Source organism: Bombina bombina, chromosome 8 (genome assembly GCF_027579735.1).
Source record: "Bombina bombina isolate aBomBom1 chromosome 8, aBomBom1.pri, whole genome shotgun sequence".
Lineage (NCBI taxonomy): Eukaryota > Metazoa > Chordata > Amphibia > Anura > Bombinatoridae > Bombina > Bombina bombina.
Window position 1 is genome coordinate 172846858 of NC_069506.1, and position 17465 is coordinate 172864322.

The window sequence follows — 17465 nt, forward strand, 5'->3', positions numbered from 1 at the left end:
CTAAAAGTACAGAAAGAACATACATCCTTACCTTATCTCTGTTTACACAAAGGCCAATACTGAGGTACTCAAATTTTTGTTATGGGTTGTGATTTCAGTGAACAAAGCCTATTTTAAAGGGACAGTAAATTCAAAAACAAACTTCATGATTCAGAAAGCACATGCAATTTTAAACAACTTTTCAATTTACTTATTTTATCTAATTTGTTTTCTTGGTATCCTTTGTTGAAAAAAATATGTACATATCCTCAGCAGCAGCAGTAGTGCACTAATGGGAGCTAGCTGGTGATTGGTGGCTGCACATATATACCTCCTGCCATTGGCACACGCAATGTGTTCTGCTAGCTTGCTGCTCCTTTTTTATTAGCTTTTCACAACAGGAGACTGCTAGTTCATGTGAGCCGTATAGATAACATTGTGCTCACTCCCTTGGAGTTGTGCACAACACAGCACTAATTGGCTAAAATGCAAGTCAATAGATAATAAATAAATAACTATGTGATAAGGGGGCTGTCAGAAGATGCTTAGATACAAGCTAATCACAGAGGTAAAAAGTATATTAATATAACTGTGTTGGTTTTGCAGAACTGAGGAATGGGTAATAAAGGGATTATCTATCTTTTTAAACAATAACAATTTTGGAGTAGACTTTCCCTTTAACAAACAGTCTGTATCTTCACCCTGTGACATGATAATGCTCTAACTGCTTTCCATTTCTCTCTTCAACGTGTCCCATTGTTTTCACTGCTACGTGTTTTCCATTTGCTGTGTGCAGTGGCAGATGAGTCTGATCCACAGGAGGTGACAGGTATTAATGCTTTGCTTTTCTAATTATTACCATTGTGTGGGAGTCTCTGTTCCCTGGGATGAAGTAAAGCTTTACTTATGTGTCTAACATCTATGTATTTCTATACAGAACTAGTATATACAGCATCATTTACTGTATCTCATAAAGGTCAAACCTTTAGCAGAATTGTCTTTGTTCGGACGTTAAAGCCCACTTAACCCGCAACTGCTGTCTGTTTTTAATAGTAATAGAAAGGAAGTGTGTGTTTTCCCATGACATCATGCGGATCAAACTCCCTTTATTTAAAGGAACATTAAATTCAAACATTAAAGGGACATGAAACCCAAAATATTTATTTAATGATTCAGATAGAGAATAAAAATTTAAATAACATTCCAATTTACTTCTATTATCTAATTTGTTTCATTCTTTAGATATAATTTAAATATGCTGTTCAACAAAAGGATAGCGAAAGAATAAAGCAGAGTAGGTAACAGAAGGAAATTAGATAATGTAAGTAAATTGGAGAGTTGTTTAAAATTGAATGCTCTTTCTAAATCATAAAATAAATAATTTGGGTTTGAAGTCCTTTTAATGTGTTAAATTTTTGTTAATTATGTATAAAAAAAAATGTCCAATGAACTTTCAATGTTTCTTTTACATCATGTTACTGTAATTGTATGTAATCTCCTGACAGGCTGTGTAAATCCTGCAGAATACAGAACACTGACCCTACAACATTCTTGATATCTTTTAATACATTGTAGAGAATTAAAGGGACATGAAAGTTAAAATTAAACTTTTATGGTTTAGATAGAGCATGCCATTTTAAGAGACTTTTCAATTTACTTCTGTTTTTATATGTATTTTTTTATCTCTTTCCATCATTTGTTGAAAGCAAACCTAGATAAGCTCAGGAGCAACAATGCACTACTGGAACCTAGCTGGTGACTGGTGGCTACCCACATATGCCTCTTGTCATTGGCTCGCCATTAGTGCATTGCTGCTCTGGAGATGACTTAAAGGGACACTGAATCCAAATGTTTTCTTTTGTGCTTCAGATAGACCATGAAATTTTAAGCAACTTTCTAATATTCTCCTATTATCAAATTTTCTTCATTCTCTTGGTATCTTTATTTGAAATGCAAGAATGTAAGTTTAGATGCCGGCCCATTTTTGGTGAGCAACCTGGGTTGTCCTTGCTGATTGGTGGATACATTCATCCACCTATAAAAAAGTGCTGTCCAGAGTTCTTAACCAAGAAAAAAGCTTAGATGCCTTCTTTTTTAAATTAAGATAGCAAGCGAACAAAGAAAAATTGATAATAGGAGTAAATTAGAAAGTTGCTTAAAATTGCATGCTCTATCTAAATCATGAAAGAAAAAAAATTGGGTTCAGTGTCCCTTTAAGTGTGTTTAAACACTTTGCAGGGGTTAAACACACAGTTGCAAGAAAATTCTTAAAATGCTCTAACACATAGCACCATTTTCTTTTTACACTTTTGAGACCTCTTAATGTTTGTGTACCATCAATTTATATACTTGTTATGCAGTATTATGTAACTATATCCCTTGTCATTCATTAAGGCACTTGCACCTCCTGTTATAAATATTACAGTCTAATATTTTACAGAATCGGGCCAAGAATATTACAGGAAATGCCTGGAATCACAAAGAGCTGTTATACGAACTAATCCAGATTGTCATTCAGAACAGTACCACTCCTTGTTTATTATTGTTGTGAAATGCAGACCAGTATGTGCTATAACATGGAGCAAAGCAATATAAAACAGTATGATAGTGCTATGATATTCTATATTAAAGGGACATAATACTCATATGCTAAACCACTTGAAAGAGATGCAGCATAACTGTAAAAAGATGACAAGAAAATATCACCTGAGAATCTCTATGTAAACAGAAGATATTTTACCTCAAAATGTCTTCAACTCACCAGAGTAAGTGTTCTGTAAACATTTATACATCAGCTGCTGTAAAGTTGCAAGTTGGAAGCAACACAGCCAATCAGCTTTAGCAGTAATGAGATAATGCCTTGCCTTTGCTATGATCTCATTAGATTTCACTGAAATCTCATGTTATTTCATAGAACTTACTTAAACTGAATAGGAAAATAACATGACTGTGCTTGCCATGACAGATGAACAATCCCTAACTTGTCCTGGGACAAGCATCCTGACTGGCTGCTTAAAGTCTCTTTACAGTGGGGTGTGAATACTGAATGTTCTTGTGATGTTTTCTAGTCAGCTTTTTACAGCTATGCTGCATCACTTTCATGTGCTTCAACATTTGAGTAGCATGTCCCTTTATGTTATATTGTTCAAATGACTGATACACAACCTCAGAAGTGTATGTTTAGTAAGAGATATTTCATATAGTTGCTAATGATTAGTTACACATGGAAGTCATTAGCTTAACTGCATAGAATTACTTTACATGTACAACAAAGTATACTAAATCAGCTGCTCTAATAATCAGACATAGGATGTTATTACTTGCATAGGCCACAAGACGGCAATACAAATATATTTTGACACTTCCAGATGAATGAATCACTATGAGGTGACAAATATGAAAATAATGAACAAAGAAAAGAGGTTGCCGTAAAAATAGAAGACTCAGCGATACAGTAAAATAAACATAATATCAACATGTCATAGGACTGTGGGAGTTGTCTGTATTAAAGGGATATGAAAGTCAGTAATCAACTTTCATGATACAGATAGAAATTTAAGAGGCTTTTTAGTTTAATTATTTTACAAAATTTATTTTGATATCCTTTATTGAAAAACATACCTAGGTAGGCTCAGGACCAACAATGTATTAGAGGGAGCTAGCTGGTGATTGGTTGCTATACATATGCCTCTGGCTCACCAGATGTGTTCAGCAAGGCCCCAGTAGTGCATTGTTACTATGAAGCTGACTTTAACTATGTGTTTAATCCCTTTGCAGGGGTTAAGCATAGTCATAGTGCAATAACAAAATGTGCTAACACATAGAGCATTTACTTATTGTACGTTTATGTCTCCTAAAAAATGTCAGACATCAAAAGACGCACTTTGTATCAAGACTTCTTTACATTTTAGTATTAAAGATGTTTAAGCATTGCGCTGGTTAAAGAAAGGATACCACACAACTTACAAAGGAGAAAAGATCCTTCGGTCTTTTCAAATGTAATAAAGTTAAAAGGTGATAGTAAGTGCGCTAAAAAAAGCTGAAGGTATCCTTGATTGAAAAACTTGGGTATATGCAATATATGTGTTAAAAAATATCTATAGTGCAAAAATTAATCAAAATGTGATAAAAGGTTCTGCAAACCTATTTAGAAAGTGAAGAATAATATATCTTGGAGAATGTATCTATCTAGGTTATCGGTGGCAACCCTAATGGTGGCATGAGAGCATGAGGCAGCATTGCACAAGCAGCCAGTAGTGCAATGATACCTTCTCATTGATACATGGAGCCCTATGTGTGTACTGGTTATGTGTAAGAATAGGGTAATGCAGTATACATGCAGGTTCTGTGTATGAGCAGGATGAGTTAAGGCTTTGTGTGTACAACCACTCTGTAGAATGAAAAAAAAACACAATTTCCAGATTGAATTAACTAATGAAAGTACATTACATTTTAATTTACTTTGCATGAATTACTATTTAATGTCCCTTTAATGAGAGAGCTACAGCAGCTTGTCCCAAGAGAAAGTACTCAGAGGCACTACATAATTACTTGTCATGTGGGGTTGGAGCTCTCTCAGCCACTGCACTACACAGTTGGATATGGACTTTTATATGAGTCACATGTCCCTCTAAGATGCAGGTGATCACTGTAAAATGCCAATCACCTGCAACACAGGGAAAAAAAATATTTTTAGCGGGGGGCGGGGAGCCTCTATCTCTCCCCTTGTCTGTCCTAAAGGGACCTTTATCTGCCCCATTGGATACAAGGGCATTTTTATGGAGGGGATGGGGTTATTATTCCAGAGAAGAAGCTTGAGCCCCCTCATTTAAAAGAAAAAAAATTACATTTTCTTGAATAGTGTCACATTCCCCCCTAATTTCCAGATAATCATTGTAGTAATAGGAATTACTTGCCCCTTTTGTCCCCAATAAGTAACACAGTAGGCCACAAAACCACAATTTGGAAAGAGGGGAGGCATCTCTTTCCGATGACCATCTCATATCCCTGTCATTAGTTGTTGAATAGTATGTGTGATAATGTGTGAATGGAACGCACTGGATTGATGATAGATGGAGAGGAGGATGTGACTTTAATAAATTAAGATGAGAAAAAATAGGTGAAGGTTTAAGGGAGATTCTAAAACAAATATTAAATGCAGAGCATGCGATTATTTTGTTTGTGTCACCTCATATGTTTTTATCACAAGAAAAGGTTTTAAACACAGCCAATCACACTGCAGCATCTGGGCAGGATACAACCTGTGTGCCAATTAGAAGCTGCATATGCACATAGCACCTCACGTGTCTTGCTCAACAGCTGCAGTGTGTTTCAGCTCTCAAGCAGGGCTTTAGCTATGTGTTTAACCATTTTGTTGTTAGAAGGGATCTTTAATACAACAATGACATTGTCTAATAAATGAGAGCATTAAATGTTTGCATTAGGCTGTGCCAGGGAGACAGATTACTTTTATTATCCATTACACTTGTGTTTTTTTGGTTTCCAAGATCACAAAAGAAGTGAGGATGAGAGTTTCTCTGTTCTGCATGATAGGTTTATAAAGAAAGATGCATGGGTGTGTCTGCTCTGCACTATATGTGTATATAATCTGTGTACAGTGTAAAACTACTTAACCTGTTTCTTATTGCATAATTTTCTGTGTAACATAAAGAAAGGGATCGGTATATATAAGTGACATAATACTCATATGCTAAATCACTTGAAAGTGATGCAGCATAACAAAATAGCTGACATGAAAATATCACCTGAACATCTCTATGTAAAAAATGAAGATATTTTACCTTAAAATGTCTTCAGCTCACCAGAGTAAGTGCTCCGTGAACAGTTATACTTCAGCTGCTGCCCAGCTGCAAGATGAAAAAATAAAAAAACATAGCCTATCAGCAGTGCTGAGGTCATGCATTGCTTTGCTGTGATCTCATGAGATTTAAATCTTGTTTGATTTCATAGTAAATGTCCTTAAACTGAATAGGAAAATAACATGACTGTGCCTGCACATGTCAGATGCACACTCCCTTGCAAGTACTGGGGACTAGCATCCTGATTGGCTGCTTAAATTCTCTTTACAGTGGGTGTGAATACTTAGGACATTTTGAGGTAAAATATATTCCTTTTTTACAAAGAAATGTTCAGGTGATATGCACATACGAGGGCCCTGTTCACTAGTATTCAAACACAACAAAATAAATCTTAATGACATAATACACCAGCTTGGGACCAGCACATTTACTATGTGGTGTTAAGCACATAAACTTGCAGGGTCAGTAGTGCTAAAATTGCATGTTCTAACAAATTATAGTGCATAATTAAAATTGGACTAAAAGTAATGCATTTAAAATGAATGCTTTAGTTACATGGCCCTTTAAAGAACCAGTAAACACCTTGAGAATGAATATAAAATGTTTAGTTTTACATAGTAAAACAACATTGCAATATGCTTTCTTTTATTTTGAACCCGTTTCTTGTAATTTAGCTCTGGAAATTGTGGATTTTCTCATTTTCTGAACTGAAAAAGCACACTGCAGACTTTTCAAGACTAACCTTACTACATATATTTCTCTCGTTGGCTTGGAACAGATAAACTGCATATTTTATACTAATAGAATGACGGTGGCTAGCCTTGTCAGCTGCAGACTTAAAAAGCCAAGATTGGCTTCTCCAAAGATAAGTGGTGGGTGTAGTTTGGCTATTGAAAAAAATTGTAGCAAGCAAGATTGTAATTTGTTTTAAAAATGATTTAGACTTGGCTGATATGTTATTCTATAGCAATAGCTTTTAAACCTGTCCTCAGCCCTCTCAACAGACCAGGTTTTCAGGATTATCTTGGGTGAGAGCAGGTAAAATAACCATGTTTACTAATCAGCTGATTATTTCATCTGTACTCCAGTTCAGATATCCTCACAAGCTGGCCTGTTAGGGAGGGCTAAGGGCAGGTTTGAGAACCAGTGATCTATAGCAAAAATATGGAAAGGTCCTGTAATTACAAGGTATATATGACTCTGTAAAACCAGTGTACAAACAATGTTTTCTTGTTTTAATTATAGGTAAGTTATAGGTAATTTTGTATTCCTCTGTTTGCTTTATATATTAACTCAAGTTTCACAGAAACTACTCTAATGTGATTGTCATGTGTAAATGATGTATAAAATTAGTATTAATTAATGCAAATCTGCAGGCTCTGCCTATGTTTTTATTTCTTACATGAAAATGACCTGCCAATCACTTCCACCTAGCTTAAAATTGATGGTTGTTAAAGGAAATAGCATATGTCTATCAGAGGAATGTTAAACAATAAGTTTATAAATAAAGCTGTTTGTATTTGTTAAATACAGTTCTTAAACAAATTACAAAGGAATGAAGCCAAGATATATTTTTTTAATCATACTTTATTCCTCAACAGGTTATAATGTAATTTGTCTATAGTATTTTGAGAAATATATCTACATATTACATTAATCAGTGGCACTGGCTAGTAAATACATTTACTAATATTAAAGGGATGCCCAACCAAAGCTGCTTTTTTCAGCAATGTACTTGTGATACTGCACTATATATATTTAGAGAAGGATTCATCAAACTTCATTCACAGCTTCTGAGACATTGCAGTACAGGTTTGCTTGAGTATCCTGCAAACACAAATGTAAGAAACAGCATCTTCTGCTTATCCTCTCCAACACCTCTGAGTGGCAAAGATAAATCACCTCAACTCGCTCTTTTTTGGGGATTAACAAGTTTAGCTCTTGTGCGAATGGTTGCTCGAGCGCAGGAGTCAGGATTGCACAAGAGAGCTCTTTTGCAATCTTAAATTTTGTCGAGCAATTCTTCATCGCTAGTGGTAATTGCAGGCAGGTTATCGGTTTGAGAATTTGTCCTCCTACAGCTTGATGAATTTTCCCATTAGTCAGGGGTTAAACACATTGAGTTCCACAATGAGTAGAGCAAATTAATGAATTAGAGCATGTAATTTAGTCCCTGCAACTTCCCTTTAGATCCATTGTTTGGATAGATAGATAGATAGATAGATAGATAGATAATATCAGTAATTAAGCCCAGCAAAATATCTATATAAAAAATATGATTTTAAGTGTTTACATTCTCATTTGTTAGCAATTTGTGCAGTTTTATAGTCTAGGGTTAATATACTTGGAAAGCCTCTTGTGTATGTTTATCTTATCACCTTTTCTCTGGACATTTAGGGACATATATAAATGAGCTCTTGCACTGACCAAACAGTTACTGTGTAGATTGTTGCAGGGTCAAGGCTTTTTATTCTGCATGATTCTCACCAGCCTATATGGGCAAATACAAAATAAAAAAGTTTAAATTACTGGAAAAAAATGGCAAAATAAAAGTTCAAAGTTGTTTTACTACACAAAATTTAACAGTTTATGGGGAACTAAATGCTCTTTTAAAAATGTAAAGCAGAAGTTTATTATCTATTTTTGAACTCAGCTTTCATCATAATACAAGACAGTATTTTGCATCCCTAGGGTCGTTTGGTATATTAAAGAATAAAGGGGTTTATGTCTAAGGCAAAGACAGAATCCTGTGCTAATAACTGGAGATCATCTGCACATACCAGCGTTAGCTCCGTGGGAAATGAAAGTAGTCTCTTATACTTCCTAGCAAAGGGCTTGACTTCCTGTTTGCTAATATTAGATGCTAGCATGTTGCCTCTGCCTGTTATCTTTTAGTCCATGTGTTTGTGGTTACTTGTGAGTATTTTCCTTTATACTCATGGGTTCAAATATGTGTGATGAAGCTTTATTAAAAAACAAAAAACAATTATTATCAATTAAATTTTAAAGTAAATCAATTAAATCTCTACACACAGGGAAAATATATCAATTGAGCCGGTTCTGCTAGGAGATTGTGGTTTAAACAAATATTTTGCTAAAAAGTATTCAATGAGAGGCGTTATTTTATACCATGAAAGGGTCATAATAGTAGAAAATGATATCCTTCAAGTTGTTAGAGCACTACTCTGTGTTTAACATCCCAACAGTACTGCTCAGTACACTGACTGCTGGCTCCAAATGGAAACTGCTGCTGATCCAATCAGCATCAGCAATGCTAGTTGCACGACTCAGCTGTTTAACTAGCGGGGGTTAAACACATAGTAGTGCAGGGTCACTAGTCTTGTTTTGAATTGGAGTATGTAATTTTTCGACTATTTTGACCCTTTAAGAAAGCTATACTGAGGGCCCTGGCCTGCTGATAATGTCTAAAACATCTTGTCAGTATTGCAAACTACCTCAAATAATTTAATAAATGCAAATTGTAGAGATGTTTATCTAGCTATGCAGTTAGGGTTGCCACCTCAGCCATGTTTTCCTGGACACTTATACATTACACATGCTACAGGGTGTGCAGAGGGGAATATGCCTTATGCTGCTGGACAGCACAAATATTGTGACCCTGTACAGCACTATTCATGTTCCTCCCTGCACACCCTGCAGCATGTGTAACTCATAAGTGTCCAGGAAAACCTGGCCGAGGTGGCATCCCTATATGCAGTACTCTGCATGTGAAAGAGAGACACACAAATTACAATAAAAATAAACCCTAAAGGTTTTGTGCGATTTCTCTCCATGCCAGCGAGTTTTTGATCATCTAACTCTGAATGTTTGGAGGTGGTAGCATTTGGAGCAATGCAGTGATCTGTCAGTGATAAACAAACTATTCTAGCAATATACAACAGTATATACAATATATATATACAACAGTATAAATGTTTATATTTAAATTCCTTCAAAGGGACATTATACTCAAAATCCCCATAAAGGGCTAGATTACCAGTGGACTGATATTTAGCACTATAAACAAGTAAAAATGTCAGATGCACCTATATAAATTGTGATAACAATAAAACAATAGTGTTGGCAGTAATATGCCAAAATGCCTAATAGGTTAAAAGATGCATATTAATGTGCAAATAATAAGTGACATCACACAACCAGAGTAAAAATGTGATATAACCCACAAAGCTGGTACAAATAAAAATGTAACAATCGAACCAATAGTACTAATGAGTAAAACTAAAAGTCCAAAGTTGTAATGAAGTTCATATGGCTGCAAAATACTTCTTCCAAAAGTTGAAGGCAATTCAAACGAAATAAATCTGTAAAAAGGACAAAAAAGAAGAAGGCGCCAACATAGTGTGATTCAGTATTGAAAGGTGTTCACTCCCCACGCATTCATTAATCGTACTTACAAGAAGTAAGGCACTTGAGAAGTGCTACAACGGCTTTCTGGAACATTAACAGCTGTCCAGGTAGCTGCTCACTCGTAGTACAGGTGAATCCCTTGATGCAGTGGCTCTCCTGCTCGTATAAGATGTGCAAGGTCCCTGCAGCTTTTTTCTCTTGCTGTGCTTTTATCACTCGTATTGGCTGCCCTCAGGAGAAATACCCAACCAGGTGGGCTAGCAGCGGGACACCGTATAGTGTAAAAATATATATATTTGTCAGGCATAAAATATCACTCAAGCCGTGATAGAGATATAGTCTAAAAACAAATGTTTATTTAAAACATGTAAAATCACAACGCGTTTCCCGGTCTATCTCGACCGCTTCCTCAGGTTTTAAATAAACATTTGTTTTTAGACTATATCTCTATCACGGCTTGAGTGATATTTTATGCCTGACAAATATATATATTTTTACACTATACGGTGTCCCGCTGCTAGCCCACCTGGTTGGGTATTTCTCCTGAGGGCAGCCAATACGAGTGATAAAAGCACCGCAAGAGAAAAAAGCTGCAGGGACCTTGCACATCTTATACGAGCAGGAGAGCCACTGCATCAAGGGATTCACCTGTACTACGAGTGAGCAGCTACCTGGACAGCTGTTAATGTTCCAGAAAGCCGTTGTAGAACTTCTCAAGTGCCTTACTTCTTGTAAGTACGATTAATGAATGCGTGGGGAGTGAACACCTTTCAATACTGAATCACACTATGTTGGCGCCTTCTTCTTTTTTGTCCTTTTTACTGATATTTAGCACTAGACAGATGCTTTTTTGCGCGTGACAGGTAGTGCGCGCATTACAAGTTGAAAGTAGAACGTTTGCTCAAAAGACCAATGCAGGTTAACCAAAAATAATTATTTTCCCTTTTGACAACAATAGAGAGTGCAAACAGAAAAAACTAACACCAATGCCTTTTATCAAATTGTTTTAGTTAGCAGGCAAAAATACGGATTTAAACATAATCAATGCAAGAGGAGGGCACTGTTTAGTTTTTGTGTTGCCCTGGGAATCCCCAATTTCCACTCATATTTACCTCATATAGTTTTTCAAAACCAAAGACATAAAAGGGTTCTACTCCTCCATTAGACAATCAGGGATTACTGATTTGTAATAAGAGTAATAAATAAAACAAATGAGGTGCATAGAAGTGGGTAAGATATAGGGATGCCACCTTCCGGGAATGATCTGGATACTTTGGGTTTCCATTTGTGTGCCTGGGTTTGAAACTCAGTCAGACACAGACATGGACATGCAAAAAGGTGACGTACATTTGCAACACACTGCAGATGCCTACAGTTATTTCTCTCTTGCGTGTGTGTCTTTGTGTGGGAGTGTGTATGTATGTGTGTGTGAGTGTGTGTCTGTGTTTGTCAATGTCTGCGTGTGTGAGTCTGTGTGAAAGAGTAAGTACATATGAATGTGTGTGAGAGAGAATGTGTGTGCGAGTGTGTCTTTGTGTTTGGCAATGTCTTTCTGTGTGTGAAATAGTAACTATATAAGTATGTGTATGAGAGAACGAATGTGTGTGTGTGTTATGTAAGTGTGTGTTTTTATGTTTGTCATAGTCTTTCTGTGTGTGAAAGAGTAAGTGTATTTGTGTGAGAGAGTGTGTGTGAGAGCGTTAGTGTCTTTGGGGCATATTTATCAAGCTCCGTATGGAGCTTGAAGCTCTGTGTTTCTGACGAGCCTAAAGACCGCTGCTCCATAACCTGTCCGCCTGCTCTGAGGAGACAGACAGCGATCGCCAGAAATCAACCCGATCTAATACAATCGGGTTGATTGACACCCCCTGCTAGCGGCCGATTGGCCACGAATCTGCAGGGGGTGGCGTTGCACCAGTAGTTCACAAGAACTGCTGGTGCAATGCTGATTGCGGAGAGCGTAATGCTGTCCGCATTCAGCGATATCTGTCAGACATGATCCGCTGATTGGATCTTGTCGAACAGACATTTGCTAAATAGGCCCTTTTGTGTGTGTGAAAGTGTGTTAGTGACAGTGTGTGAGAGAGTGTGAGATAGAGACTGAGAGTGTCAATATCTTTATGGCAATAGTTATTTTTTATAAACAATTTTTTTAGCTATATAATCATTAATACACATACATTTGCTTATTTCAAATACAGTGTTTGCTTACAACATTAGTTCACATGACAAATTAATATTTTATATGTTTGTGCCACAGGAATTGCACAACACAATGATATAAAAATGACAATCGGTAAACTAGGAAGCTATATTAAAAGATTTTTGTCAGTAAAACCTTTTTGATGATTGAATTATATGATCAGTGAAACAGAATGTGAGCAATATAAGTTTATTTACAATTATGATGTCAAAGCATTTTCAGATGCATTGGTGGATTTTATTATGGGGAGGGCAAACCTTTTTCCCTGCAGAACTGTGCAGATGCCTGGAAACTGGGGACTTTTTCAGGGAGGTCTGTGGACTTAGTTAAAAGTGCTCTGTGGGTGGAGGGAGAGTCATAGATGCTCCAGTCGTCTAACTTGGTGGTTCATGGGTGTGGATAAGCAAAATGGGACAGGGATAGACAATTGTCATCCTTCTTTTCAGCCCAACTGCAGTGCAAAATAAAATATTGGGGTGCTTTTGCTCACACATAGGGCCACGACTGATTAAATGCAACGTATGAGTCATACTGCAAGCTTTACGGCAAAGTGATATAACAATGTACTATAAATGCTATGTAAATATGCTTAGGATGTGTACCAGACAGCATGAGCTTCTGTTAAACTGCAGCTTTTTTCCCTCTCTCTGTTCCACCTGCCTATATCATGCTATTCTGCTGTTGCTGCTACTGCTGCTACTGCTGCTGCTGCTGTAGATACCTTTGCAGAGAATCCAGCGGAGGAGGCTGAAGGTAAAAAGTTTTTCTAACAGTAACTAATCTGGATATGATTTGCAAAGAGAACATTGTTGTGATTTGCATAAGGTCAAAAGTAATACAAATGATGTTTAATAATATTGTATTTACTTCAATAAAGAATACTTTTAAATGGTGTTTGATGTACAAGAGCTGCAATCATTTGTTGTCCAGCACAGAGCACTAAAATCATTACAGGAACACAAGTCAAAATGAAACTCTTGATTTAGATAGAGCACACAATTTTAAACAACTTTCCAATTTACTTCCATTATCTAAATGTGCACACTCGTTTTTATATGAACACTTTCTGAGGCACCAGCTCCTACTGAGCATGTGCAAGAATTCACAGAATGTACATATAAGCATTTTGTAATTGGCTGATGCAGCGGTAAATAAAATGGAACTAACTTTGAAATGTGTCAGAAAGAAATCTACTACTCATTTCAAATTCAAACAAAGTACTTTTGCATTGTATTTTTACTATGCATTTGTTGATTGGTCATTTAAATAGATCTAGGAAATAAATAACTTTATATATACTTGATGATCTATCCTTTAATTTCATATTGCTGCCCATGACAGTGAAACCTTAAAACTAGTACTTAGATCCTGAAGACAAAAATGTCATATATTATCCATATCCTCTCCATGCTTAATATGCAGATCTATACACTGTGCTGAAAAGCATACTTAGGTAGGCTCAGGAGCAGAAATACACTGTTGAGATCTAGCTGCTGATTGTTGGCTGCACATGTATGCCTTTTATCATTGGCTTATCAATGATGTATTCAGCTAACTTCCAATAGTACATTGTTGTTCCTAGGTCTACTCTTCCACAAAGGATACTAAGAGAATGGAGCAAATTTGATAATATAAGCAAGTCGGAAAGATGTTTAAAAAAAAATTCTGACTGAATCATCGAAGTTTACACAGTAAACTACTGTGAATTTTCACAGTATTTTATTTTCCCTTTAAAGGGATACTAAATCCAAATTTTTTTTTACTGATTCACATAGAGCATTCAATTTTAAGCAACTTTCTAATTTACTCCTATTATGAATTTTTCTTCATTCTCTTGCTATCTTTATTTAAGAAACAGAAATGTAGCCACCAATAAGCAAGCACTATCCAGGGTGCTGAACCTAAAATGGGCCGGCTCCTAAGTTTTACATTCCTGCTTTTTAAATAAAGATAACAAGATAACAAAGAAAATGTAATAAAAGGAGTAAATTAGAAAGTTGCTTAAAATTGCATGCTCTATCTCAGACATCCTCAATCGAGGTTTTGGGACTACATTTCCCATGATGCTCAGCCAGCATATCAGATGGCTGAGCATCATGGGAAATGTAGTTCCAAAACCTCTGAAGGACCATGTTTGAGGATGTTTGCTATCTGAATCATTAAAGAAAAAAATTGGGTTTATTATCGCTTTAACCACCACAATGGTGGAATCATTTGTGGCATTTACTTAATAATGTAATTACAATAGATTAAATGGATTGCCTGTTTTTAATGCTCTTTCTTTAACAACTCATTTTGTTCATAGTTGAATAATGATCCGATGGCACTTTACTGTTTAAGTTCCATTCATTTGCAGCTTGAGCATATGTTTTCTTTATTCCATGCTTGCTATGTGCCTACCTGTCTTCCGCTCTCCCTCTGACCCTGCATTCCTGCTTCACCCTACAGAAGAATATGGCGATCACGTAGAAGAAGGTAAAGATAATATTTATTGTATCAACAGTTCAGTATTTTGTCTCAGGAGACCCACTAAAGTATATACAGTATAATATAGAAATAGCAAAGAGAACACACCATGAAAACTCAGTGTAGTATTTAAATGTCCTATGCATTGGCAGTGTCATACACACAACTGTAATCCGGTGTCCCTTAGGTAAAATAATTTAATACATTAATATGATAGTTATTTTTTACAAAACATGATGAAAGTGTGAGAATGTAGCCTTAAAAAAAATTAGTTTTCTAATTAACATTTTTAAAGGGACACTGAACACAATTTTTTTTCGTTTGTGATTCAGATAAAGCATGCAATTTTAAGCAACTTTTTAATTGGCTCCTATTATCAAATTGTCTTCATTCTCTTGGTATCTTTATTTGAAATGCAAGAATGTAAGTTTAGATGCCGGCCCATTTTTGGTGAACAAACTGGGTTGTTCTTGCTGATTGGTGGATAAATTCACCCACCAATAAACAAATGTTTTCCATGGTTCTGAACCAAAAAATAGCTTAGATGCCTTCTTTTTCAAATAAAGAAAGCAAGAGAACAAAGAAAAATTGATAATAGGTGTAAATTAGAAAGTTTCTTTAAATTGCATGCTCTATCTAAATCACAAAAGAAAAAAAAATTGGGTTCAGTGTCCCTTTAAACTTCCAAACACTTTATTGCAATCATAAGTGAACTTTTACATTTTTAACGTTTAATATGTTGAGTTGCTGTGGCATAAAGGGAGTCTCCCTAAAAGCAGACTGAAGTAAAAAAAAGTGAGTCATTGGGAACCTCATTTGCATGCCTTACCCAGAACCCTTTGCTGCATTGGAAAAAATATATCCAGAGGTTTTCAGTGGGCAAAGTAAGCCTTCTGTCTTGTCTAGATTTGTTAATGGGCTACAGCACAATTAGTTATTCTCTCTACATTTTGTGCATAGTGTGTATATATATATATATATATATATATATATATATATATATATATATATATATTGGAATATATATATTGGAAATTTAACAGTGACAAGTGAAAGTTAGTGAGTGCATATCTACAAAAACTATCTATTATATATCCATGAAAGGGCAAGGATATGTTATTCCTCTAGGGCTATAGGGACCCCAATAGTGCTTAGACTGTTACTTCTGAGAGGGTAAACGGGGTCAAATAGAGATTGGAGGGGAAAGTGAAAGTGGAGAAAAGGATAGTGTTAAGAAAGAGTGGAGAAAAAAAGAGTGTAGAGAGAAAAAGAGTGTAAAGAGAAGATATGGCCTGAGAGAGAAGGTAGGGGGTAAAAAGAGAGATTGGAGAGAGGAGGGAATGGAGAAAGATAGAGGAGAGCTGATAATTATAAAAAAATGTTCCAGGTCTGCTATGACCGCACATTAATGTCAACACTCTCTGCTTTCTCTCATTTCAACAACTTCCTTTTTATGTCCAGCTGTTGTCTTCCCCAGAACCCTTGTTGATGTTTCAAACTGCTATGCACTTATTATTTGTTAATTTATTTCTGTATGCAGAATTATTTAATTAATGGTTAAACCAAAACAGTATTAAAAAATTACTACAAATAAGGTGTTTCACATTGGCTAAACATATGAGGGGGGGGTAGTGGGTGTGGTGTGGGCAAGTAGTGGGTGGGATAAAAAGTGGCAAGTAACATTTCGGGGTGCTAGTAGCTTAGGGCTTGAAATGTGGGCCCTGTGTATATATATAGATAGATAGATAGATAGATAGATAGATAGATAGATAGATAGATAGATACAGGGACACGGCACACTCCAACAGTTCAATCACCTGGTGCTCTGCAGGAAATATGTATACATACATGATCAATGGATGTTACCCACGGCTGGCAGCCATAAATCCTGGGATATCCAAAAAAGCAGGCAGACACAGGATTTCCTCAATCGCTTTTATTCAGCAAGGAAAGGCTAATTTCCAAATGTTTCGGCTCTCGCAGGAGCCTTTCTCAATGGAAGCCAAACAGACATACAGTGAACACCCAAGACCCTCCCCTATATACCAGCATGACCTAGTATGTAAAAATCAGAAAGCAGCAACTACTCATCTTAATAATATAGGTAACACCTGTGCACTATGCTTTCAGTATGGGTGATTGCGGATGACATCATCAAACCGCATCAGCCTGAGCACGGCCAGAGAGTGGACACAAGAGACACTTACAACCAGGAAAACACCTGAACAAACGTCACATTGGTTAAACTTTCTGACCTCCTACACCCCAGTATCAAAATCTGTGGCGAATACTATTAAGAAAAATTGTATGGTGATCTCGAAGGATACAAGCCTTCCTTTCATGGACTCTCCGGCCCCACGACTGGTATACAAGAGGGCTAGCAACTTGAGGGATCTTTTGGACTTAAACGACCCCACGCACTGCTATGAGAAGCAAATGTGGCTGCCTAAGGGCAAACCTGGATGCTTTCGCTGTGGAAATTGTGTGACTTGCAATAGCCTTATTACTGGCAATACTTTTCGCCACCCACACACTAACAGGAGATTCTCTATTAAACACAGATTAACCTGCACTTCAGACTTTGTTGTGTATGCTATAATTTGCCCGTGCTCCCTGTATTATATAGGTAA

At 36.3% G+C, this 17465-nt stretch overlaps 1 protein-coding gene across 1 annotated transcript in view; it reads left to right on the forward strand.

The window, feature by feature from the left end:
• TNNT1 (troponin T1, slow skeletal type) overlaps positions 1-17465 on the forward strand; it is a 106371-nt gene that overhangs the window by 5823 nt on the left and 83083 nt on the right. Inside the window, exons 3-5 of the mRNA XM_053691043.1 lie at positions 776-808; positions 13087-13122; positions 14818-14844. Of these exons, the coding sequence (XP_053547018.1) occupies positions 776-808; positions 13087-13122; positions 14818-14844 (96 nt within the window). The remainder of the gene's footprint in view (positions 1-775; positions 809-13086; positions 13123-14817; positions 14845-17465) is intronic.